General features: G+C 38.2%; 1 protein-coding gene and 1 non-coding gene across 2 annotated transcripts; both read left to right on the top strand.

The window, feature by feature from the left end:
* Window positions 1-29: 29 nt before the first annotated feature.
* On the top strand, window positions 30-27105 carry Haus6 (HAUS augmin like complex subunit 6). The gene is made up of 17 exons (XM_051188132.1): window positions 30-172; window positions 2018-2113; window positions 4298-4376; window positions 5924-6056; window positions 9015-9159; window positions 10063-10128; window positions 10632-10680; window positions 11900-12070; window positions 12664-12857; window positions 13720-13846; window positions 14871-14973; window positions 16331-16412; window positions 19153-19219; window positions 19960-20148; window positions 23466-23601; window positions 24747-25736; window positions 26450-27105. Exons 1-17 carry the CDS (start codon window positions 45-47, stop codon window positions 26497-26499), a joined length of 2805 nt encoding a protein of 934 aa, XP_051044089.1. The 5' UTR covers window positions 30-44; the 3' UTR covers window positions 26500-27105.
* On the top strand, window positions 18945-19075 carry LOC127225014 (small Cajal body-specific RNA 8). Its single transcript, XR_007834757.1, has one exon. It is a non-coding gene; the product is annotated as a small Cajal body-specific RNA 8 (non-coding RNA).
* Window positions 27106-27854: the final 749 nt, after the last annotated feature.

The raw sequence follows: 27854 nt of genomic DNA, 5'->3' as shown, positions 1-27854 counted from the left end.
GGTCTGCGCTTTCCTCCGTCTCAGTCGCAGTGTCTACCGAGAGGATGAGCTCGGACTGGGACGCTGATTTCGAGAAGCAGCATCTCTGGATGTACCTGCAGACGCTGGGCTTGGATCCGAGCCGGGTCGTCACCGTCGGCGGGAAGATGGTGTCTCACGCGCACCTTGGAGAGTAAGCAGGCCAGGGCGGCGGCGCGGGCCCGGGTGGCGGGCCACTGGCGGGAAAACCCCGCGGCTTCCGGCCTGTGGCGGGGGCCGTTCGTCACCAGGGTAGGGAGTGCGGGGAGCGCCTTAGGACTGCCCTGCTGTTGGGGCAGAACCGCGGGCTGGCTTAACCCTTCCGTTGTTGTGGTCAGGCTCGATGGCAAGCACCTTTTTTTTTTTTTCCTGTTGAGCCATCTGGAACAGACTTCTAAGCAAAGCACTGCGTGTGCTAATAGTAGTAACTTCTGAACAGTTACCAGACCAAATTTAATTACAACGTTGAGTGCTAATATTGCATCACGTTTATTTAAAAACAATTAACAAACTTTATTCACGTCTGTGGTGAACTTTGTAATTCTGTGCGTTTGTAGTCTGTGTTGACATATATTTGTGTAACCACTGTTGTTATAAATTTGAACATCCTGAGCTGACCCAGTTGTTCCAGTCCAAGGTATTTATTTGAGAGACTGTATTTAGAAGGTCTCATTAATCTTGCGGGGGGAGTGGCATAAAGGGGAAGCTGAGTTGCATGGTTATCCGCCTCAGAATAAATTGACAGTTGAAATGAAGAGACAAGTGGAGGTGATGTATGTGTTCATTCAGCAGATAATACTTGTTGAATGCAGTGTCCCACCTGGGATAGTTTTGGGAAGGAGCCATCTTTTTTTTTTTTTTTTTTTTTTTTGGTTAGCATTTGTAGATTGAAGTTTGTATATATAATGAGAACAGTCAAATTATTAGAATAAAACATCTTAAGAAAGCAGCATAGTACTTTGAAGAATTCAGGATAAATTGTTCCCTGAAAAAGGTGTAAAATCATGTCCAACAAATAACCAAGTTCTCAAAAAATGTTAGCTGTTGTTACTGCTACTTAGTAAATGTCAATTAGTGCCAACCTCCTTCCATCATGCATGCTCTTTCTGTTAGTTAGCTTTTACATCCCTTTCTGTTTAATATTTCATAGCAGTAAAGCAAAAGGGCTAGTTTCCTATTTGGATCTCTATTTTCAGAATCAGAAAGTAAAAGCTTGTTATGTTTTTTTCTTAATGGAGTGTAAGGTTTTTCCTTCCGTCGCTGGTCTGGTCCTGCCGCCGTGCCAGCCCCAATTAACACACCAAGACTCTGTATTTGATATAATGCTGTTGGCCAGTTACTAGTTTCTTATCGGCTAGCTCTGTCTTAATTATTAACCCATTTCTATGTATTTCCACGTGGTCTTACCGAGAGCGGAGGAACGGCAGTTCTGTTCTCTCCAGACTCTCCATCTTGACTCCTCCTTACTCCTTCCTCTTTCCTCCTTGTCTCCTAGTCACTCCTATCTTCCTTTCCTATTGGCCAACAGTGCTTTATTCATTAACCAGTATGAGAAACATATATACATAATGGCATCTCCCTTCATCTCCTCTTTTCTGACACCAGATATTGCAGTTAAATAAGGATCAGGATAAACAAATAGGCTGAATAGATGTTTATTCAGGGAGAAATAACTTACAACCTAGACAGATGAACACCAGCAAGTTCCACGGGATGCTCTCCTCTCCCATCCCGCCAGCAAGAGAGCATTCCCTAGCTCCTCCTCAGACCTCCTTCCATAAGTCACTTCCGTCCCTGGCGTGGCCAGTGCCACAGAAGGAGACAAAGTGAATATCCCTCTACAATGGAGTATAAAGTGTACCTGAATGGGAAAAATTAATTTGCCTTGACCTCTTGAAGAGAATGAAAAATGCCAGTTTGAGTGCAATGTTTAGACAGTTTTTGATGCTGTATAGCTTTATTAATTGTTTTTCTTTGTTTTCCCATTCTAAACCACTAGGAACATGTTTGACAAACTGAACCGTGATGCCTTTTATATAGTTTCTTATTTTTTGTTTCAAACACTGAATGAATCTCATGCCAAAGAAGTTTTCAGGTAGGAAAAAAAATTATTTCATTTTCTTCTTTTAGTCATTTTTAGATTTTAAAAATAGACTATTTCTTTATGTAAGCCCAAATTCCAACTTTGGACATTATCTTGTTTTAAATGAATGTGATAAAATTGTGGTGTGCAGGCGTTTGCTTACTTTAAAAATTGCATATTTCATGAATACAGATTTTGTTCCTTACACTTGTTCCTGCTGTTCTTAATAGTCTTTTTCTGATGTGAGGATTGAGACCGGGTCATGCTATGTCACACTGGCTAACCTGGAACTCTGTGTAGACCAGGCTGGCCTTTAACTCAGAGAGAGATCCACCTACTTCAAGGTCTGGGATGGATTTAAAGTGTGTGCCACCCACTGCATCAGCTTTATGTTGGGAGTTGGTCTTTGCGGGGCTTCAGTTGGAGCCAGCCGAGCTGCCCCAAGTCCGTACCTGAGTGGGGGAGTGTGAATGAGGGAAAGGCTAGCTATAGATAATAAAGAAAGGCAGAGAGACAGAATAAAGATCAGGAGGGCAGATCAGTCAACACTGAAATGCCATGAGTTTAGTTTTTGCCACTCTTATATACCATAACCAAAAAGTGGGACACAGCATCATGTATATGGAACAGATTTTTCTACCTCACTCATTCCAAGGGTTCAATAACAACACCTTAGCTCTAACTTGTTCCCTAGCCTTGAGGTCAGGAGTAGCCACACCTCAGATTCAGGTCTGTTGTTATTTGGACTGAGATGGCCGAAACATCCTTAGGTAGCTACACCTTTGACCTTTAGGTCTTGTGACTTGCTGACAGCTTGCTGTCCTTGTGCCAAGATGGAGTGCAGCCATCTTTATGGGCATCCACAGCTTTATGGTCTTAGGTCTGCAAATTAATGGATTAATATGCATTTTTTTTTCTCTGTAAAGTTTTTATTTTGGGGGCACTAGAGAGATTGCTGTGATGAAGCTCACTGGCCACTCTTGCAGAGAACCTGGGTTTGATTCTCCATACCCATATGCTGGCTCACAGCTATCTGTGTACAGTACCAGGCTATCCAGTACACACTTTTCTGGTTTCTGAAGGCACCAGGCATGGAACATGGTGTATAGATATACATGCAGGCAAAAACAACCACACATAAATATAAAAGCTTTTTTTATTTTTTGAGACCAGAGTCTCAGTTATGAGGTTCTGGTTGACCTGGAACCTGTTAGGTTGAACAGGCTGACCTTCAAAAAATATTTCTTTTCTTTTCTTTTCTTTTTTTTTTTTTTTGAGACCGGGTTTCTCTGTGGTTTTGGAGGCTGTCCTGGAACTAGCTCCTGTAGATCAGGCTGGTCTAGAACTCACAGAGATCCTCCTGCCTCTGCCTCCCCAGTGCTGGGACTACCACCATCGCCCTGCTCAAAAAATATTTCAACTAAACTAAATAATAATACAACTATAAATAACAGGGGTATCTTAATTACTGTTCTATTGTTGTGAAGAGACACTGACCAAGGCAAGTCTTTTATAAGGCCAGCACTTGGGAGGCAGAGGCAGGCGGATCTCTAGTTTGAGGCCAGCCTAATCTCCAGAGTGAGATTCCAGGATAGATTCAAGAAAAGAAAAGAAAACCATGTTGTAAAAGTGTAAAAACAATTTGATTTTTTTGAGGGGGGGTTCTCTATGTAGTCCTGGTTAACCTGGAACTCCCAGAGATTAAAGGCATGCGCCACCACATTGGGTTAAAAAGCTTGATTCTTTGAATAGTATTTATGCCCAACAAATAATTGGACAAAAAGCAGTTATGGAGGAACTAATAGGTAATTGTAAAGTTATTATTTTTTTTCTTTATGATAGGTAAGGTCTCACATTACCTCTGGCTAGCCTGGTATTCTATATAGATTATAACTCAGAGCTCCACATGCCTCTGCCTCTCCGGTACTAGGATTAAAGGCTAACACCAAGACTAGCTTATTTTTTGGTAAATCTCTATAATATTATATGATTATATATAAACTAAACTCAACTTACAAATATTAACCTCAGAAAAAACTGTTTTCTCATAGAGTGTATTTAATTGAGTCTTAAGAACACTAGTTTAAATTCATTTTGCTTTAATATTTCTGCTGTGCAGAATAAATTTCATGTCTTTTCAATTTTGCTAAGTTTGATTTTTGGGAGGATTCATTAGTCTGCTTTTATGTTTTTAAGAGATTGCTGGCCTCCATTTAACCAAAAACATGACATGGAATTCCGGAAACATTGCTGTGAATGGTTAAAAGAGATTTCTGTAAGTATTTTCTTTGTAAGATAGAAAATTCATCTTTGAAAATGGTTCAGGCAGGAGGATCCAACCAAGTTTAAGGCCAACCTGGTGGTCTTTGTGGTGGATTCCAGACTAGCCAGGTTGATATAGTGTGATTGTCTTACAAAAACAATAACAAAAATCCTGTAAGACTGAGGATATAGCTCAATAAGTTACTTGCTTAGCATGTGTAAGCCCTGTTTTCCATCAGCAGCACTGTAACAAAACCATTCAAACCAAACCAAGAAAAATAGAACTTACTGCTAAACTACATTATTTTTGTAAAGTGAAGCCTCTGCTGTGTCTGTATAGACCAGAGGTTGATTTTGGATGTCCAACTTGATCTTTGTATAATTTTATTTATTGAAACTGGCTCTCCCTACTCTCTTTGTCTCTCTCTTGCTCTTTTTTTGGAAGTGGTTTCTCTATGTACCCCTTGATGACTTGGAACTTATTCTGTAGACCAGGCTGGCCTTGAACTCAAAGATCTGCCTGCCTCTGCCTCTTGGAGTGCTAAGATCAAACATGGACACCATCATGCTTTGTCAAGCTGTTCTTGTTGAACTTGAAGTTTGCCCATCACTGCTGGTTTAGCTAGCCAGCTTGCCACTGTAAATCCTGTTTCTGTCTTGTAGAGTTCTGAGATTACAGGCAGCTGCTATGTCCGTCTGGCTTCTCTTTGAAATCTGAGAATTTTAAATCTGGTCTCATTCATGTATTGGGCCATCTCCCTAGCCCCTAAAGTGAAATCTTCCTCCTCCTCCTCTTTCTTCTTCTTCCTCTTCTTCTACTACTACTACCGCCATAGCTGCCGCCACCACCACCAGCACCACCAGCACCACTACCACTACTATTACTACTGGTTTCACTGTTTAGCTCTGGCTGGCCTAGAACTGATCAGTACTGATATGTAGATCAGGCTGGTCTTAATGGAGCTCATAGAGATCTCTCTACCTGCCTCTGCCTGAGTGTTCAGGTTAAAGGCCTTTATTTCTCTCCCTAGCACCAGAATTATGTTTGTAACACTTACCTGGCTTTTTTAGGTTTTAAAAATGGTAGGAGAGTGGGCTGGAGTAGTAGCTGGTTGAAACTTTGTTTTCTATATTCCATTCAACCATGGAAATTGAGCTTTCTAAGTTACTGTGCTGTGAAGGGGGAATGTTGATGGTTTACTGTCCCATGAAGAGCTCATGTGTGTCTCACTGCAAGATTATCACAGACCCTTTAAAAAAATAGAATGATGAGGCTGGAGGGCTGGCTCAGTGGTTAAGAGCACTGGCTGCTCTTCCAGAGGACCCAGGTTTGATTCCCAGCACCCAGGTGGCAGCTCACAAGCTCAGTTCCAGTAAACTCCAGTTCTAGGGCATCTGATGTCCTCTTGTGGCCTTACCTTTCAGTGCATGTACCTGGTACACAGACGTACATGCAGGCAAAACACCCAAACAAGTAAAATAATAAAATTTAAAAAATAGTGATTAAAAAATGTGACAGTTTCTGTTGGTTGAATCATCTCATCATGTCTTCTGTCCTAGGCTGAATGTGGAAGTGGTTTTCCTCAAGTTGTTGGCTCACTGTTTCTTTCTCCTGGTGGTCCTAAGTTTATTCACCTGATGTATCATTTTGCAAGATATGTCGCAATCAAATATATTAAAACGAAATCTAATGGTAAGTTTACTCATACTTTATATTATTATTATTTTTGTTTTTTCGAGACAGGATTTCTCTGTAGCCTTGGCTGGCCTGGAAATTGCTCTGTAGACCAGGCTGGCCCTGAACTCACAAAGATCCACCTGCCTCTGTCTCCCAAGTGCTGGGATTAAAGGTGTGTACCACCACTGCCTGTCACCTTGTTTTTATTCTTGAATTGTTAATTGTTCATAATTTTAAATCAAGATCAAATTGAGTTAAATCATTCATTTGCCTGAAAAAAAGTAAATGGTTAATATTTACTCATCTATGGTTGAAACCTCATAATGAGCCTGTCAATATCTGTGTTACTCTATTATTTTCTAGTGCAGGGATTAGTGTACATTTTCCATAGGATGGTTAGATACATATTTTAGGCTTTATGGATTACATAATTTTCTTTTACAACCCTTTAGAAGTACAGAAACTACCAGCATGGTGGCACATGGGTATAATCCTAGCACTTGGAAGTAGAGGCAGGATGAACAGACATGTAAGCTAACCTATGCTATACAGCAAGTTCCAGGCAAACCTGCATTACCTAGTGAGAACCTGCCTTTAAAAAAGTGTAGAAATCCATTCTTACCTTGCTTAGCTTAAAAATAGCCACTGAGACAAATCAGGCCTCTAATCCAGTGTGGTGAATATTGTTGCAAGTTTAGTTCAGTTATTGGCTTTGGGTGATAATTTTTATTTCAATTTTTTTAATTTATTGGTTCATAGAAATCAAATAAATGAATTCTGAGAGTTAATAAAAATGAATAGTATTTATAGTTTATTAACTATGGTGCTGTTTTATTTTTGCTCCTAAAATATAGCAAAAGTGCTGAAGTACTGACCCCTGCCTGTCTTCTAATTTTATGACATGACTATTCAAGTCACTTAGTACACTGTTAAAAATCAAAATATATCACCATGTTCTTTAACTCTGATGTCTCCTCCCCACCCCACCCCCCTTTTTTTTTTTTTGATTCAGGACCTCTACCTAACTCTGGTTGTCCTGGAACTCAATATGTAGATGACTTGGTGTTAAACACAGAGTTTCCTGCCTCTTTTTTCAGAGTGCTGGGACTAAGTGAGGACCAGGCCTGGCAGTTTTGATGTTTTCAGTTGTATAAGCAGCAGTGTAGTGAGTAATACAAGCAGTGCTCCTGTTTTCCCTCCTCTCCCTTCCTTCCTTTACCCCTCTTCTACCTTCCCTCCTTCTTTTCTAGCCTCAGTCTTCTTAGTACTAGGATTACAGACATGTGCCACTTTGACCAGCAAGCGAGACAGGACTTCTCTGTGGTTTATGGAAGCTGTCCTGGAACTAGCTCTTGTAGACCAAGCTGGTCTCGAACTCACAGAGATCTGCCTGCCTCTGCCTCCCAAGTGCTTTGATTAAAGGTGTGTGCCAGCACAGCTGGAAAAGATGGCTCAGCCATTAAAGGCTAGGCTTACAATCCAAACTATAAAAAAACCAAATACACATGTGGACAAGCAGGCACACATACATACACACATTTAAATAATAAATGATCTAGAAATGGCAATTCATGCCTATAATCTAAGTTCTAGAAGGCTGAGTCAGGAAGATCTCAAGTTGAGAACCACCTTGTGGTGTATAGTGAGTGAGTTTAGGCCTCCTTCATGGGTTACATAGGAGACTTCATCTGGTGTCATAATAATGCTTATATTTCTAACACTTGGGAGGCTGAGGGCTGAGTCAGGAAGAGTGACGGTTTGAGGTCAGCCTGGGACTACAGTATAAATTCTAGGTTAGCTTGGGCTCATAGTAAGACTGTCTAAAAAACACTCCCAAACCAAGTGAAAAAAATGAATGAAGCTCATAAATGTGACTATAGCCCTGGTTTTGGATCTTTTTTCCCACTTGGAGATCATTGGGTGTCAGTTGATAGTAGACCTTTCTTCTTTTTTTTTAGAACTGCTTTTTACTATACTGAGAAAATCACCCTAAATTGTTTACCCAACCTATAGCTGAGAGCCATTTGGCTAACCTTTATGAGAACAGTGCTACAATGTGCTATATGTGCATGCATTTACCTGCTATTTCTAGGTGTGATGTTCTCAACATCTATGATCAAGCTTTATAATTACTTACATATTTTAAATTTAATGCAACATTAGCATTGTGACAATTTTTCTGTAAATAGATAATTTATCTTAATTACATGTAATCCAAACTATTTTGCATAAAATATGTATGTTTGGATTTTTTATTACTTTATTTGGAGTAACCCTAGCTGGCCTTGGTCTCTCTCTGTGGTCAAGGTTGGCCTTAATCTCCTGATCCTCCTGCCACTACCTTCCAACTACTGGAATCATAGGATCATGCCTAGCTAAGAATTTGGATTTAATAAGAATTTATTTTGTATTGGAATTTATTTTGTATTTGAACTTCTGAACACAGCTTCTGATTTAAAGTAATTTAGTTAAGATTTTCAATGTCTAGGTGACTTCTGAATTCAGTGAATTAATTTCCTTCAAGTAATTAGACATTGGAGTTTTCTGTGCAGCATGCTAGGATGTGAATGTTTTCTCTTTTGAGACAGGGTGTCTCTGTGTTAACAGTTCTGGCTATCCGGGAACTCACTCTGTAGACCAGGATAGCCTAGAACTTACAGAGATTACCTGTCTCTACCTCCTGAGTGCTGGGATTAAAGGTACCACCACCTCCCAGCTGGATAAGTTGTTTAAGTGTAGTGTAGAGAACCTGTCTGGAAGAATATCCTTATCTTTATTATTGATCTGTCTTAACAGTAGGATTTATAGATAAAAATCTGACCTGTGCTATGTTTGTATGGATTCTTCTTCATTGGTCATTAGTAACAAAGTGAAGAGTTGTTTAAAAAATGGCACGTTTTATTTTCTCCTGTTTGTCTTACTGGAAAGACGAGCTCATGTGATATTACCTGTGATTTTGTCTTTCATATATAGATTTTGTGCATTTTGCAGAAACATTTCATTCAAAGCCACAAGATATGCACAAGTGCCTTGCCAGATGCCATGTAGCACGTGACAGATTTTTACGAATTTTGCAAAGAGAAAATTATGTTATTCAAAAATACCAGGAAAATGCACAGTAAGTAATATTTTAAAGTTAGAAAAGTTCTTTTTTAAAATAAATACCGATATAAACAAGCCTAGAAATAATCTATGCCTACTTCAAATTCTTGGCTATTAATATTGCATTTTAATTATACACATTTTAAAATTATTTTTATTTTGTGTTTGTGTGCTTTGCCTGCACATAAGTCTGTACATCACATGTACCTGGTGCCCACAGAGGTCAGAAGAGGGTGTTTGATCTCTTTGGAAGTAGAGTTATGTAAATTTTTTCATGTTTCTGTTATGTATTTAATGTTTACTTTATAGTTTGAATAGATATTTTATACCTCCCAACAAGTACTCCATATTTGTACTTTATTGTCACTTTATAGAATACTGTATCTTGTCTGTTTGTCTATCTGTCGTTGTTTGAGAGGGTCTCACCATGAAGTCCTGGCTGACTTGGACCTTGCCATGTAGACCAGGCTAGCATTGAATTGTGTTCCTCTTCTACATCTGGAGGGTTGGCATGTGGCACACTCCAGTTTGTAGTATTTATATGTGTTTATCTACTCAGCAAATCTTTTTTCTGTGTGCACTGGTGTCACAGCATGAAATGAGACAGGCAAGACTGTCACAGAATAGTTTGCCCCTTTACTTTTATATATAAAAATAAACTTGTATTGTATGTACACTCCATATTGTGCAAGTGGAAGTCAGAGGACAACTTTTGAAAGTTGATTCTCACCTTCTGCAGTGTGGTCTGGGGATTGAACTCAGGATGTCAGGTTTGGAGGCAAGTGCTTTACCCTATTGACTCATCTTGGTGGTCCCTTTAATTTTACTGTTAAAATATTAGTTAAGAAAAGAAAAAATAAACAAGTGGGCCGTACCTATTTATTATAATTGAAATGTTCTTTTCTGTTTTGTCTTGCAGTCTGTCTACTAAGCAAATACGAAATTTGAAATCAGAATGCATGGTCTTACAAAACCAAATTAAAAGGCGAGTGACTTTTAGAGCTGTACTTTACACAAAGTTTAGATCTTGAATTTTACTAGTGATGAAACTACTAACAATAGAAATAGAGTAAATGCTAGGACTAGAATATTTTTATCTTTTAATAAAGTTCTTCAAAATTATTATTGGTTTCAGTTTGAGTTCTTTTTGTTTTTAAGACAGGATCTAAGAATGTGTGTGGGTAGTAGCCCTGTCTGGTCTGAGACTTTATATAGATCAGGCTAGCCTTGAACTCATACAGATTTGTGTGTCTTTGCCTACTGAGCATTAGCATTAAAGGAATGCACTATCATACCCAGCTGAGAACTTTACCACCACCACCACCACCACCACCACCACCACCACCACCACCACCACCATCATTATTATGTTTTAAAACTGAAATGCCTGTTAGTAGATTTGCAGACCAGTTGGTTTCTTGGATGTAAAATTACCATGTGAATTTTTTTTAATGGCTAATTCAATCATTTATTTTTCTTTTTTATTAGAATGGACCCCTGTGATGATCAGAGTAATATACAAGAGAAAATTCAAAAGGTGAGATACAGAGGGTTTGTTTATTTTGTAAGTCTTTGTATATTTCAGAAACCTGACATATGTAACAACTTTAATTTTGTTGAAAAATGTAATAGATATATCCACACACAGGGATTAACAAAATGTTAATAGTAGGGCATTGGTGGAAAGGTTTTGTTTTCTGTATTTTCTAAGTTTTCTGTAATGAACCTTTAGCGTATGAGGGTAGAATGTTACTTTAAAAAGCATAAGGAAGAGCAGGAGAGATGGCAGTTCTTCTGGAGGACACAGGTTTGGTTTCTAGCTCACATACCCCTGACTGTCACCTGTAATTCCAGTCCCAGGAGATCTGTTTGCTTTTCTGGCCTTAGCTAGCCATGTGTGAATCTGGGAAACGGACATATGTGTAGGCAAAACACTCAGACACATAAAATAATAATAATAAAATGTTTAAAATATAGGAAAATTATTTTTAAAAAAATACCCATTGAAACGGAGTTAATGTTCACATTTATTTTACCACTATGAAAAGGATGTGGCTTGCTCACTTGCTTTTGTGAGTTTTTTTCTGACTGGATCCTGCTTATTTACTTCATCTTTCATTTGTTTGTTTTTTTTTCTCTTTTTTGTTTTTTTGAGACAGGGTCTGGATACTTAGCCCTGGCTATCTTGGAAGTCAGTATGTAGATCCAGCTGGCCTAGATCTCACAGAGATCTGTCTGCCTCTGTCTCCTGAGTACTTGGCTTAAAATGGGGTACGCCACCACCACACAAGAGGCATTTGTTTTCTTCATTTTTGAGCTTACCATATATAATACAATTCTTGTATGGCATATAAAAATTTCTTTAGTTTGTTTGGAAATTATATAAGCTATATTTTCCCTAAGAAATTCTTTAGGTCAACTGTGATAGCACGAGTCTTTAATCCTAGCACTCAAGAGGCAGAGGCAGGGTGATTTCTGAGTTGGAAGCTAGTGTGGTCTAAGCCAGTTCTTTGCCAGCCACGCTTATGTAGTGAGACCCTGTCTCAAGTCCTCTCATCTCAAAAAAAGAAAAAAAAAAAAAGAAAAGAAAAAATATTTTCAAGGCCATTTGGAGATAATATCATTACTTTAAACAGAATGCAATCACTTTTCTTTTTAGCTCTTATTTCTTTTGTTAGTAGGGGTGAACAAATATTTATGCCAATGTTTTCTTAGAGTACATATATTTTATATTTTGTTTTGCTTTGCTTTCAAAGGTTCGGTCTTTGTGGACTTCAGTGAATGAGACACTCACGTTTTTGGAAAAGGAGAGAGAAGTTGTTAGTTCAGTATTCAGTCTTGTTAACCAGTGTGTTTTGGATGGAACTAATGTTGCTGTTAATATTCCAAGGCTCTTGCTTGACAGAATTGAGGAGCAGATAGGCCAGGTAAGCTTTGCTGTTAAGGAAATGTGTTAAAACACTGTCACTGCTTTTTGTTTGTTTGTTTTTCGAGACAGGGTTTCTTATCCTGGCACTCGCTCTTTAGACCAGGCTGGCCTTGAACTCACAGAGATCTGCCTGCCTCTGCCTCCCAAGTGCTGGGGTTAAAGGCATGCGCCACCCACACCTGGCCCAGTCACTGCTTCTTATATTTCTTTTCAACTCAGTGATTTCCCACTGCTCCCAGCGTTTGTGTTATTTATCATCTCTAGCGAAGTTTTCATAGAGGTCCTGGCAAAAGGGTGTGTATTTGCATACATTTGCTTTTCTTATGTCTTCGTTGCAGTTTTGTATAGTATAGAGAGCTTAAGACTGCTTAGTATGAAGATAGTACTATTTTGGTTCTTTCCTGAGTGCATGTGTGTGTGTGTGTGTGTGTGTGTGTACATACATATATATATACCTGCATGGGCATATATGGGTGGTGATTTATTCCTTAAGGTAATGTTATTTAATAGTAAAAATCATAAATGTGTAACAGCTTATTACCATAAGAACCTACAGATCTTTGCTTCTCTCCCCCCCTTCTGAATCTTTAGTTGCAGATGGGAAATGTTTATGAGGCTGGAAAATTGAACCTCTTAACAATTATTCAGTTGTTAAATGAAATCTTGAAAGTAATGAAACATGAACATTGTAAGACTGACCAAACAAGATTGACCATAGACCTTCATTACCTTGAAAAAGAAACCAAATTTCAGAGGGAAAGATTGTCAGATATGAAGCATATGAGGTACACAGAAAGATCTTTTGTTATTTTGTTATGGGGTGGATACAGTGGTTTTCCCAGCAGTAGTTGTGTATAATTCTTCAGCTTTGGGAAATAAGTTAAGAATACTGGCATTCAAGAGTCTTATATATGTATATATGTAATAAATTTCTAGAGATAAAAGGACAAATAATATAGTTACTATCTTTTTTGGAATAAGTTATTTGCCTTAAGATAATTCTATTGTTTTTGAGATAGAGTCTCACTTTTCAGCCCTGGCTGGCTTGGAACTCACTATGTAGAACATGTTAACTTTGAACTCATACATGGCTATACATGCCTGTAACTTACCCTAGTACTTGAGAGGTTGAGGCGTGAGGATTATGAGTTTGGGACTAACCTGCTCTATAGAGTGAGATTCCCCTGAAAACTGAGCATGAGAAAAGTTCTCATTTGAGTAGGGAGACCATGAGCTTGGCTCCTTTTAGGGGTTGATGGAGTGGGAGTGAGTGGGATTCAGAGTGAAGGTTGGAGCTCGGGGAAAACATGCCCTGTGGCAGACGCCTGCAATCCCAGCACTTGGGAGGCAGAGGCAGGGGGGTGTGGAGTTCAGGCCACCTTCTGTTAAGTTGATTTAGGCCAGCCTATACTGTATGTGACTGTTGCAAAAAAAAGTTTTGTAGATGCAATCATATGATTGCTTTTTTAAAAGGAGAAAAAGCGTATTTTAAGTTCTAAAGAGTCACTTATGAGAGTTAATTCAATTTATATGTAGTTTAATGGTTAATCTTTGTTTTATGTTCTTCTTTGCCCTTGTACTGTTGTCTTAAATTGTGCTGTATTTTTATCTGTTCTTTAAATACAGTTATTTCTTATGATATCATAGGCATAAAATAAATGAGAACATCACTGCAATAAGACATTCTATCCTCGAAAAGGAAGGAAAATGGCATAAGAAGTGGAAAGAATTTCTTGGTCTGTCTCCTTTCAATCTAATTAAAGGCGGGGCTTCAGTAAGTACTGTAGACTTGGGGTTTGGAGAAGAGTTTAATTTTGGCAATTTTCCTGTGTAAGTTTTAACAGTCTTTTAATTTATGTTACAGTAACCTAGAAGTAAGTGTGTGTGTATTTATTGTGTTTACATTGAAGTAAAGGGTTTAAAAAAATAGTTTATTATTGTTGTATGTGTGATGGAGGTGGGGCAACACGTATGTGCTGTGTTGCACATGTAGAGGACACAGGATGATTTTTATGGAGTCAGTTCTTTCCATCCCTTTTCACTTGTGTTCCTGCAGTTAAACTCAGGCCCTTCGGCTTGCCTGGCAAGGGCTTTTACCTTCTGAGCCATCTCATCAACCCAAGTTATTTCTAGTTTCATATACCCCAAGTTGGCCTTAAACTTGCTGTGTAGCTGATGATGAATATGACCTGCTCATCTTGCATTTGCTCCCAAATGCTAGGGCTATAAGCCTGGACCACCATGCTAGGCTCAGTAGCTTTTTAGAGACAGGTACCTGATGTGTAGATGTTTATCCTAGACTGATCTGGATTTCAAATGTCTTAATTAATTTCTATACTTTTTCCAAGTATATAATAGTTTTTCATCAAGCTACTGTTATTTATAGTTAGTCATTTTAAATTCAGAGGGTTAAAAATACTACTAAATAAAATTTGAAACTTGCTTATACAAATATTGAATTGTTTGATTTAAAAACAATGCAGGGGTGGGAGAGATGGCTTATCATATCCTTTTCCAGAGGAGCCTAGCACCCACTGGGGCCTTATCACCGCTAAAACTCCGATCTTAGGGTATCTGATGCCCTCTTCTGGCTTCCGTGGACACCAGGCACATATGTAGTGCACATCCATGTAGACAAAACATCCATACACATAAAAATTAAAAAAAAAAAAAAAGTCACAGAATAAAGTGTTTGGTAATTTATTGCTAGGGGAAAAATCCATTCTTTGATGAACTTAGCATTGCCATTGTGGTTGTTTGTGAGTGTTTACTGAATATTGTGAATTTTGTATTTTAAGGCTGTGGATCTTTTGCCCCCCATGTCTCCCCTTTCATTTGATCCTGTGTCAGAGGAAGTACATGGAAGGAGTGTACTTTTAAAGTATCCTGCTTCACTTCCAGGTTGGTAAGCCCCACCCAGGCCCTTTTCAAGACAGTGTTTCATTGTAAAGCATTGACTGACCTTGAACAAACTGTGTAGACCAGGCTACCCTGGACCTTGGAGCTGTCCTCCTGCCTCTGTGTTCTGAATGCTAGGAGTACAAGTGTGTACAGTTGTACTTGGCTTATTTCTCATTGTTTATAATAGTTACTTATATTTTTAAAGTAATTTTTACATTCATTTGTGTACTTATGTATGTGCATGTGTATGTATACTCAACAGTGCATGTGTGGTGGTTGCAGAACGATGAGTTCTTTCTGTCTCTACCATGTGAGCTACCAGGATCAAACTCAGATAATTAGGCTTGGTGGCACAGTGCCTTTACTCACCAGTTACTTTTATTGTGAAATGTAGATATTACTGTGAAATGTAGATAGCATAAAAATCTCTGTTTTGGTAACAAAAATGTCTCAAAAGGATAGAATCCTATCATTTGCAAAACATGAATGCTTCAGCCTCTCTGAGGTTTGGGATTAAAGATGTGAGACACCAAACCTGGTGTTTACTCAGTACTGTGCAGTAGTTGGTCTGGTTTTAGAATCCCGGATTGGTAAATCATCTTTAGGACTTTGATGATAAAGTCTAGTTTCCTTCCTTCTGTTAACTCTGACATATTGACCATTTGTCTCATTGTCATTCATTTGTATACAATTAGGTTACAATTTATTGTTGCTTATAAGGTTTTTCTTTTTATATTATGCAGGTTTATTGATATGTACCTAAATGTGGGTTTGTTCTTATTTATTTGGGTTGTGTATGTGTGTGTATTTCATTATTTTCTAAGTTGGAGAATTTCTTTTCCTGTGTCTTCTCTAATATTGTCTGTCTTTAATTTTTAAAAAGATTTTATATGTGTGTTTGTGTATGTGAACATGTGTGTGAGGGTGCCCATGGAGGGCAGAAGACGTGTCAGATACTCAGAGCTAGAGTTAAGATGTTTTTGAGCAGTCTGATGTGGTCCCGTGAGAGCTAAGCTGTAGTGGGACTTTCCCTCAGACTGTCGCTTTCCAGTAATGACACAGAGCCTTTTTATTATGAAAGCACATCAGCTTTGTATGGCAGATCAGTTTTACTCACTGAGTTATGCCCTTGTCTCCTTTCTTGTGTTTATGTCATTTGTCTGTTTTCTTTCATTTAGAAATTATTGTAAACAGTTGGGCATGAAGCTCAGTGATAGAGCACTTGTGCAACATTAACAAAGCCTGTATTTGGACCTTGGTTTCAGGGGAAAGTATAAAGTGTTCTACCATTTCTAGAGGTCCTTGAATGTTAGACTACACAAACATAACTAAAAGAATAATTTTTGCACTTCCTTAGATACACATAAAGAACATAACCAAGAAAGTGGTAGCAGAAGAGAAGCCGATACCCTGGGAAGTGTGTGTGATCTAGCCAACAGGTAAAACACTTGACTTTCATGCTATTGTTTCCAGTCTCATCTTGAGCTAGCTTTGAACTCTATGTACTGTAGAATAGTGTTTGGTTTCTTCCTCGCAAGCAGACAGTGTCTTTGTACTACAGACTCACATTTCCAGAAGACATTCAATACTCGCTGTGCCTGGGCTTTTTTTTTTTTCTTTTACTTACCTGAATATTGTGTTATATGGGGATTATCTGAGTTTTGAAGAAAGTGCAGGTTTGGAAATTGCATAAGGTAACTTTGGGAATTTTGCCCTTTTCTATATGTGTGAACCATTTTTGAAATCACTCTTCTATTGAATCTGAAATTTTGGGGCATTTGAGGTCATCTGGTTTGGTGGGACTTTTCTAACTAGTGCTTTCTGTTGTAGTGGCTGGGTCTAAGTTAGCTTTCAGTTGGTTCACCCTTCTTTAGCCTGCACAGCTTACTGTTTTCATCTGTTTTATAAAAGTTTTCTTTTTAGTTTATGTTTAGTATGTGTTTGATTACTTTGCTTGCATGTGTATAAGTGTACTGAGTGCGTGCCTGGTGCCCTTGGAGGCCAGAAAAGGGTGCCAGATTATCTGGAACTTAAGTTATAGTGTTGTGTGCTGCATTGTAGGTGCTAGTAGTAAGCAAACACTTGCAAGAATTGCAAGGGCTCTTAGTGGTGAGTCATTGTTCCGGTCCATATACTGAATTTTTTTTTTTTTTGTTTGTTTGAGACAGGGTCTTACTCTGTAGCTCTGGCTCTCTTGGAATATAGGCTGACCTCAAACTCAGACTCACCTGCCTCTGTGCTAGAATTAAATGCTGGGCTTATACTGAAGTTTTTGATGTTTTATAGAGTTAGCATTATTTAGAAAAAAAATTAGAAGACATCTGATTTACTCTAATAGGATTTAATATGAAAAACTTAGCCTTCTTGTTACCACTTCCTTCCAGGAATTTATTTTCTTTACTGCCTGTTTTCTGTTGTCCTATTTTAGCTCTTACAATCAGTGCCTGATATAAAGTAAAAACTGGTGACTAGTGAGATACCTTAGTGGGTAAAGGTATTTACTTCCAAGCCTGAGGACCTGAGTTTGATTCTGATCCTGGACTCACATAGTGGAAAGAGAGAACTGACTCCTACAAGTTGTCACTGATTTCCACATGTGTGCTGTGAAATGCACAGCCCCCCCCCCACCAAATTAAAAAAAAAGTAAAGAACTCTGAATTAATGTATGTAATCCACATATTTTTATTGTAAGAGTTATTATGTAACAATGACACAGGTACACTGAACAGATGATGTATTTATTATGCCTACATGTGTGGTGCATGCTTATGTATGCATGTATGTGTTCAGTGTGCATATGTGGAGGCCAAAGATAATGACTAGGCATCTTCTATTACTCTCATTGAACCTGGATCTCACAAATCAGCCAGGTTGGGTACTAGTGAGCCTTTGAGGTCCTTGTGTCTCTGTCTCCTAGGATTACAGGTTTGGGCTGCCATGTCTGACCTTTTATGTGGTTGGTTGTTGAGGCTCTGAACTCTGGTCCCCCAGCTTGTGTAATAAGCACACGAACCATCTCTCCAGCCCTTGTATTGTTTTTACACTTATTTCTGTGTGGATGTATGATTGCATATGTGTGGGGTCAGTGACAACCTTGTGAGTTGGTTAAGGCTTGGCAACAAGTGGCTTTACTTGCTGAGCCATCTTGTGAATTCCCATCTATTTTTTTAATTTTTTAAGATTTGGTTGTAGTATTTTTAGTTATGTGTGCATGTGTTTGGGTATGTGCACATGAGGGCAGGTGCCTGTGGAGGGCAGAAGAGGGTATTTACCAGTTACTATTATTAAAACTTGCACTTCCGTGAACATACGTATTTTAACTATTATATTGTGTTTTTTCATGGCCTGGGAAGGGAGCAGTATAAAGAGTATTTAATACAGCCACACTGTCATTGGAGGCTTAAGGTGGGTGGACTGCTATTTGCTTTTTCTCATATTTAAAAGTAATTTACATTATATTTTAGAGAAATTCAGTACTTTGTGCTGAAACTTTCAGGATTTCATACAGGACAGTATATTTATACTTTATCCTTGGGGATTTTAACTTGTAGGTGTTATATAAAAGTCTTCCACCACCCCACCCATGATAAAAACCAAAATATTTTAAAAGGAAAAAATATTACGTGTGTGTGGTAGGGGCACAAGTGTGCTTGTGTGTGTGCAAAAGTTAGAGGACAACTTTTGAGAGTTTGTTTTGCTCTGCTGTGGAATCTGGGGCTTGCACTCAAGTTGTAAGGTTGACATGACAGGTGTTTGTCACTGAGCTGTCTGATATTACAGATGTGTGCTACCATGTCTAGGTAAAAGAATATTAAACTCTCTGCTACTGTGAAATTGTATTAACATGTTGAGGACATTGTACTAATGCAATTAGTTGAATTAATTTTTAAGTTGTATTGAAATTGTTGTATGTCAAGTCATTTAACCATGTAAAAATGTTATTAACCGAAAGTAAGAAAGTTTGAGTTAATTGGGAGAATGATACACAAATTGGGCAGAGGTACTGCTCTAATTGTCACTAGACCTCCCTAGAATAAATTGCCTTTCGATGACCAGGACGAATTGAGTGAAATCGTCATGGACAGATACGGGGCAGACAAATTCTTAAGATATTCAGATATATCAAGTTAGTGAATGCCTCCCTACTTATAACTTAGACTTGCTGTCTTCTTTTTTCAGCCCTGCGCCTTTCTCTTTACAGTGTGCTTCATCATCAGATACAAACAGTTTTACACCACTTGAAAAGGTATATTGTAAAACAATTTTCATTTTTGTTGTTGATTTGTTGTAAGACACTGTAGGCAGAGTTTCTTAGCCAATAGTTCAGGCTTGTTCGTAGCTAACTCATAACTTAACCCATATTTCTTATCTAAGTTCTACCTCGTGGCTTATGGCTTGTTAACCTCATTTTCTATACACATCCTGCTTCCTCTGCCTCTGGCTTTCTACTCCTCTGTCTCCACTCTTCTTCCCAGCATTCTCTCTGCCCTGAAAATCCTGCCTAGCCATCAGCCAATCATCTGTTTATTAACAATGAGAACAGTACATGTCTACAGTATATGAAGATTGTTCCACAGCAAAACACAGCCTTGCTAAATGACCTAGGCTCTTTTCTTGAACTCAACTATATAGTCCAGGCCAATCTTGAACTCATGGCAATTCTCTTGCCTTAGATTATTTAGTTCTGCCAGTGAACACATACTTTCACAATAGTATGGTCTTTGGCAAGTGTGGTGACACTTGCCTGTGATCCTGGTCCTTGAAAGGCTGAAACATAAGTGTCTCCAGGAGAGGCTAGCTTGGGCTACATTGTAGTTTAAGGTTAGCCTGGCTTACTTAGTAAGACCCTGTCTCAACATGTAAAACAGATCCACTTTTAACCCATGAATCTCAAATGGAGGATTGTTTTTAGCTTCAAGATCTGGAATGAAGAGAGCTTCAAAATCAGGCATGATCATTAAGGTTATAATGTATGTCTCTTTTCAGGATCCAAATATGAGAACTCCCAAAGAGAAGAACATAATGAGTTTTAAGAAAGTGCCAGACTCTGATGTGGAAGACTCTCCTTTATCAGATATTGCAAAGAATATACAAACTAATGTATTCACAGGATCTTTGCCAGTGAAAAAAAAGAGTGATCCATTCCAGAAAGAGCAAGATCGTCTGGTAGAGGAGGTTAGAGAAAGATTATTCATTTATTTTTCTTTCTTTCCTTTCTTCTTTTTTTGTTTGTTTCTTTTTGAGACAGTGTTTCTCTGTGTAGCCTTGGTTGTCCTGGAAGTCACTCTGTAGATAAGGCTGGCCTTGAACTCAGATATGCCTGCCTCTGCTGGGAAGAAATATATGTGCCACCATTGCCTGGCTTCATGCTTCATATCTGTTATTTTCTAAGTGGTGTTGGGATCAGAATTGGAGTACAGTTGTTGAGTCACAGGGGTAATCTGAAGTAAAGGAGGTCACAGATTGTTCAGTGGTTAAGAGCATGTGTTGCTCTTGCTGAGGACTTGAGTTGTCCCTAGCACCCGTGCAAGGTGGCTCACAACTACTTGTAACTCAAGATCCAGGTGAACTAATGTTTTCTTCTGTCCTCTTCAGCCATTGAACCCATGGACATGCACGTAACACATAATTGAAAATAAATAATTGTCAGGTGGTTTAATACCAGCACTTGGGAGGCAGAGGCAGGAGAATGTCTATGAGTTCGAGGCCAGTCTGATGTACAGAGCTAGTTCCAGGACAGCCAAGACTGTTACACAGAGAAACTTTGTCTCAGAAAAAAAAAAAAAAAATCTTCATAAAACTTAAGGCTAAAATAAAGTCAGCCTTTTTAAAAAAGTAAAAGTAGATTTCTTAAAAACATTTAGTTAAGATCTATATACTAGTTATTTCCTATTCTTTCATTCAATGTATAAACATAATACATAGCTAGTAGTTTATGAATTAAACTATTGCATAAATTGTTAGGTACATACCCTCAATGATTATAGTTATTTGAATACTTTTTTTGTGTTTCTTACCTTTTTTTTTTTTTTTAAAATATAAGAACCAAGATTCTGTGATACCATTGAGCACAGGTTTTGTTGACCTTGTATTCTAAATATTTCCAAAATGACTAAAGACATTGGTATCAATTCATTGGCTTTTCTTTAAAGTTTTTTTTAGTTTAATTGTGTGTGTGTGTGTGTGTGTGTGTGTGTGTGTGTGTGTGTGTGTGTGTGTATGTATATGTTTTACCTGCATGTATGTATGTGCATCATGTGTGTGCAGTGTCTGAAGAAGTCAAAAGAGGGGTTAGATCCCTTGGAGGTAAGAGTTTCAGTCATTGTGAGCCATCATGTGGATACTGGGAACCAAACCCGGGTTCTCTGCAGGAGCAACTGCTCTTGGCAGCTGAGCTATCTCTTTGGCTCTCTTACTTTTTTTTTTTTTTAAAAGATTGATCGATCTTGATCTGTCTGTCTGTCTATCACTCACAGATGGTTGTGAGCCACCATGTGGTTACTGGGAATTGAACTCATGACCTGAAAGCAGCACTCTCAAAACCTGAGCTATCTCTCCAGCCTCCCTTAATTTTTTTAAATGGAAAAAGTTCTTTGGGGTGTGTGTGTGTGTGTGTGTGTGTGTGTGTGTGTGTGTGTGTGTGTGTGTGTGTGTGTGTGTGCGCGCGCGCGTGCTTGTATTCCTCAGTATGTATGTGGAGGTAGAGAGCAACTACAAGGAGTTGGTTCTCTTTCTACCATGGGTTCCTGCAGTGAAACTCAGGTCACTGCAGCAACTCACTTAGCTTACCTGCCAGCTTGCCAGCCTTTATTTGATTTCCTTAGGTAGCTCTGTTTTTATGTCAAGTGACTTGATCAGTACTCACAGGTCAGTTTATATGAATTAATCAGGCTTTTCACTGTTGCTATCTTTATTGTTTTAAAACTTAACGTTACTTGAATTAGTATTTGATTAAGCAATTATAGCATATCACAGTTTATTTCCAAGTGACCTAAAAATAGGCTTTAGACTGTATTCGGGTATTTATGTCTCCTTTATCAGTTCTGACTAAATTAGCATTGTACAATATCAGAGAATGGGATTAATGCCAATTATTCTATTTATAGCATGAGGCTAATCTCATGGTTTCTAAATGCTTCTAAGTCTCTAATATTCTATTATTGACTACAATAAAAAGATGATCAGTCCTTTCAAAATTGGAATTCCATAGTTCTGTAAAATAATACACATTTTCAGGTTAACTGAATTTAAATTGTGCTTGGGAAATGGAGGGAAGAAGGTCAAGAATTCAAGGTCATTCTCTGCTAAATAATCAAATTTCAGGCAATCCTAGGCTACATGAGACTCTGTCCTAGAAAACAGAACAAAACAAAAACTGTGGGCCTGAGAGATGGCTCAGTGGTTAAGAGCACTTGTTGCTTGTCCAGAGGACCCAGGTTTAATTTCTAGCATCTACATTTTGGCTCACAGCCACCCATAAACCCCATTTGAGGGGATTAATCAGGTGTACATGTGGTATATACACATGTGTGCAGGCAAAAACATTCATACACATAAAAGGAAATCATAAAAAAGAAAAGAAAAAACCCCAAAACACAATAAAAAGAATTTAGATTAATAATGGCATAGGGTGGGATAGAAGAAGAGAATCCTAAAATCTCATGCAACTGAAAGTAAAATGAATATTTATTTAGTGGTTTGAGACAGATTTTTTTTTTTTTTTTAGTAGCCCCAGCTGTCCTTGAATTCATGTCAGTTTTCTCTGTCTTTGAAATCCTGGGATTACTGGCAAGTACCAGGACAGCTAGAGCTACACAAAGAAACCTGTTTTAAAAAACCAAAAAAATAATAAAATCTTCCTGAGTATAAATGACCCCCCCCCCCCCAATACACAGACACTCATTCACATGGTTTCACTGTGTAGCTTTGACTGCCCTGTAACTCACTGTGTAGATCAGGCTGACCTTGAACTCAGATCCATCTACTTCTGTCTCTTGAGTGCTGGGATTAAAGGCATGAATCACTGTGTTTGGTTGCATATGAGGATTCTAAACTAGGGACTGGAGAAATAGCTCAGTGGTTAAGAACTCTAGCTGGTCTTCTAGAGGTCTTGAGCTTAATTCCCAGAAACCACATGATGGCTCATTAGCTATCTGTAGTGAGATCTGGTCCCCTCTTCTGGCCTGCAGGGATACATGCAAACAGAATACTGTATATACAATAAATAAATAAATTGTAAGAACCCTGTTCTTTGGTCTTTTGTATTATCAGTTTAAGATTATAACAGAAAATAGTCTTGTGTTCCATTGTGCAGCAGGGTGGTACCTGGATTGTCTGCTGCATGTCAGGGAGCCTCATTGTTGTCTAACCTGTCATCTGTAACTGGCTGCTGGCTGCTGGCTGTGCTGCATCCACCGTTCGTTCCTACGGGAGTTCTTGTCGTGTTTCTGTCTGGGCTTGGTCATATTTATTTTTTCTTTTCCCTGTTGCAGGTTACCAGAGTAGTTCTGTCTGATTCACCACAGTTCTCTGAAGGAAAAGAAGTAAAATTGGAGGAGCTAATTGATACTCTAATTTCTAATCCTTTCTTACCAAGGAAACAAATTCCCCGAACTCCAGAAAACTTGAGTAAGTGCTTTCTGTCCCTTTTTCCCCACTCTAAGATATTGCCACTGGTAGACGCATGATCTTACAGTTTTTTGGAAACAATCTAAAACTGTTTCTGTGATAAAATGAATTTTGTTGAAGTATCCGGTGTGATCACCTACATTTATACAACACCCTTTTATCAGTAATCTTTTGTAACTTCAGTGTACCTACACAGAAGCATAACCAGTTCTGATATTATCACCTTGTTTTAATTGTGTTACTTGGCTATTTTTCTGTAAAATATTTTATTTGGTCACTTGAAAAAAATTCTGGGGCCAGTTGAGCCAACTCTCACATGGTGGAAGGAGAAGATGGATTCCTAGAAGTTGTCCTCTGACCTTTGCCACCCACACACATGCACATGTGCACAAACACACACACCCCAAACAAACAAATAAATGTGTTTAGTGAGTTATGTGGGTTATATTTTTTAGTCAGCCATCACACTGCTTGCGTGCTTAGAGTTTTATCCTTTGGCAAAAATAATCATGTTGTCAAATGCTTCCCCCTAGTACTTACAATTGGTGTAGGTAAATATCTGATACATATTTCCTTATTTAATCAATGTAGACTGTTTGGGGTAAATGATTAAATACAGTTTCTTCTTTGCTGCTATTTAATTCATACCAAAGTGAGACAGCCTGGGTTGGTGTTCTTCAGATGACAACCAGTGAAATAAATAGGGTCTTGCAGTGTCTTTTGTTAAAATTATGTTTAACACAGCCTTGCTCATTTGTTAACATGTTGTTTATAGCCATGCTACAATGCCACATTTGAGGAGTTGTGGGAGATCAAATAGCTAACAGAGCCTAAAATACTAATATTTAGTCCTTTATCAAAAAAAATTCTGTCCACTTCTGGCATGGATGGACAAGAATATGTTTTTCATGCATGTAATCACATGTGTTGTGTAGAGGTGTATGTGTACTTCAGGAACAGCTGTTGTTGGGTGTTCTGACTTGAGTTTGGTCCTTTGGAGATGAAGTTTCCTGATGTTCAAGCTTGTCATCCCGCCGGCAAGCATATGGAACCTGGACTGAGGCAGGAGCATAAAGATTTTAATTACATATCTGTGTTTCGGAATATGTAAATAGTAAATTACATTTTTGTTCTACCTTAATTAGTAACTGAAATTAGGAGTTCATGGAGAAAAGCTGTTGAAAATGAAGATAACAGAAGTTCAGAAGGGATTCTAGTCGATGTCAAAGCTAGAGAAGTGTCCCCAGAGTCTTCACCTGTACCGAATAATCAGAGGGAACTAAGCATGGCTATTTTTTCCTCCGATTTTGATCAGTCCTCTTTGCCTGAAGAAAAAGCTGTTCCAGACCAGCTCAAAAGTGTGCCTCAGAAACCTTTAGTGACAAGTCAGATTGGTGATCTCCCTACAGAATATGAGTCAGACTTGATAAATAAGAAAATGTTTTGTGAGCAAGATTTAGAGTGTGTGACCACCCAGCTCTCAGACACTGGACAAATGGAGGCATTTTCCCCTGCTGTGGACAGTGGAATAGAAATGGTGGGTAGAAGTGAAAAGGGGTCTGTTCGAATATTGGACCACTCACAGGCTTCTTCCAGTGAACCTTCCACACATAAAACTCTGTTCTGGGACTCTTTTCAGAGGTTGAGTGGCATTGGAATATTACATGAAACTCTTCCAGAAGAAGTTGGTCGTCTAAGTCTTAATAGCTCTACTACTTCAGAGACCAATTTTAGACTGGAGCCAAATAGTGATGTGCACAGTGATGCTTTTGTAGATGATGATGGAAAAAGACAAGCCACTCCAGAAGTGAATTACAGTTTTCAGGCTATTTTCAGTCGTTACGAGGCTCTGAAGAAATCCCTTAACAAAATAAGGCAAGAATCTCACCTGTCTAATTCCAAGACACTTGAACAAGACAAAGTAGAATTGAGCCCTGTATCCAAAGACATGAAATCAGATGATACACATAATTTTTTGGGCACTCAGGACTTGTTTTACACAAAGCCATCTCCCCACATGTCCTTTGATGAAAGAACACAGTCTGTATCATCACTAACTAAAGTTTCTCCGGTGGAGCAAAAATTGAGGACTACGTTACCATGTAGTCTCAGGGAATTTCTGCCTAACTTAAAAGGTAAGAGTTAACTAGACCTGTGTATACACCCTTGGTGAACCATTCTCTCAACTTGTGAGTAGCAGTGTACCTCTGGCTAGCCACAACAAACTCATTATATAGTTCAGGCTGGCTTCAAATTTACCATGTAGCCCAGGCTATTTCTAATCTCCTATTCACTTGTCTTTTCATAAATACTGTACCAAGTGAATGTTGCATGAACATGGTGGGTAATGTGATAATTATATCTCTATATCTTCATCTAGGGTAAGAGGAGGTACTTTCTTTCATAGTCCCTATGATTATATATATCCCACGTCTGTCTGCCTTGGTGGCACAGTTCAACCTGTAACATTATAAGTTAATTGAAACCAAATGACCAGCATATTTTATTAATCATAATTCCCTTACTTTCATGTTTTAAAAGTTGTATAATAAAGAATTAATTATATCTCAGTATTTTAGTACAGATGTGGGCCTTGTTATATTGATTCCTTGCATATCACTTTGATTTTCCCATGATAATTAAATACTGGTTGTTTTGAAAAGTATTCTAGGAGAAGTGCATTGATTTTTGGAGAAAAGGCATTTCAGTAGAAATGGTAATTTTATTATTTATTAGTGAGTCTTGCACAAATTGAGCCTTTTGGAAATCAAGAAATTTGCTGCTATTGGAATTGTTCCTACTTTTCTTTGCAATGCTTATTTTCCTCCTTTAAAAATCAATTTTGCAGAAGAAGAAATCTCAAGTAAGAGTCCTGAAGCAAGAGAACCTCTGATTTGACAAGATGAAGCAGTTTCCTGTTAATTTAGCCCTGATGCACTTATACTGAAGCCTTGTCATTCAACTGCAGCTGATTTAGACACACCATTGGAAGTGTGTGTAATACTCTTTTTCCAAGGTCAAAGAACTTACAAATGCACTGTGGCCTCTTGTAATGTCTTAAGTGTTCAGGTCTTTTTTGATAAATATATGAAGTTGAAATGTGAAGTGTTTCGAAATAGCAAAGGTCAAGTTGTACGAAACCATTTTGATTCCTAGAATAATCTCGTAACATAAGTTAATGGCAAATGTCATAGTTTAAAATGTCAGTTATTAACATAAGGGCGAGTATGTAATCTAATAGCCACTGAGTAGCTTCATTTTTCATTTTAGAGAAATAAACTAATTTGTTGGATCTTTAAAGTTTGTGAAATTTAATGAATTCCAAGTATATTGATCCTACAGAATGATGTAGATGGGATAAAGCACATATGGTAAGTAAAGACAAGACAGAATGAGAGGAGGAAAGGTAGATGACCAGACATTTAAAGAACACTGTCAAACTGTATTATTTCATTTACAAAGATCGAGAATTTAACCCCATTTTATATTTAACACAAATATAAATGAAAAATTCATAACTCTGTTTTACTATTGTTGTCTGTGGGTGATATGGGACTGGTGTTGTTTTGGAGAAAGCAACAAGTTTTATGTTACTGATCAGAGTCTATTAAAGTTTTCTAGTGCCTACAGAATATCCAAAAATTTGGGAAAAATGAACATGGATTTAAGTAATTATAACATTTGTACATTTTGCCTTATTGTCAAGGCTCCAGAAATGGGTATGTTTATAACATCTAAGGAATGAATACATGCACCTGAATAAACATGACTAGACAGGCACTAAAAAGTTGATTTTCCTCCTTCAGTTCCTGTAGAGACTGAGTTTGTAACTCAAAATTCTGTCCCCAAGTCTTGTAGAAAACGAAGGAGAAAGGTTGGAGGAAAGAGTACTGGAAGTAGGTAGGCTGACTGTTAGAAGACCATGTAAAAGCTTCTTCGTGGCAGTGGATAGAAAGAGGGTAGGTTTCACTAACACAGCAAAGCAGGGACTGTCTGGTCTACTGGGCAACCATTCTGTTGTCTGTTTTACAGACAGCCTAGTATCTACATTCTGTAGGGTAAGGGGAGCGACTTCAGACAAGCATCTGTCACATACAGCCAAAGCTGAGTGTTTAATATGCATGTTTATTTAACCTTCATAATTGAGATAGCAGGTGTGTCTAGCCTTTGGGTATTGAACTATGGAGATTAGAAGGCTGGAGTGGAATGCAGGGACCAAGTGTTTAGGATCATCTGAGATGCCTTTTAAAAAT

The sequence above is a fragment of the Phodopus roborovskii genome, unplaced genomic scaffold (genome assembly GCF_943737965.1).
Source record: "Phodopus roborovskii unplaced genomic scaffold, PHOROB, whole genome shotgun sequence".
Taxonomy (NCBI): Eukaryota; Metazoa; Chordata; class Mammalia; order Rodentia; family Cricetidae; genus Phodopus; species Phodopus roborovskii.
This window is presented reverse-complemented; position numbering and strand designations above follow the sequence as displayed.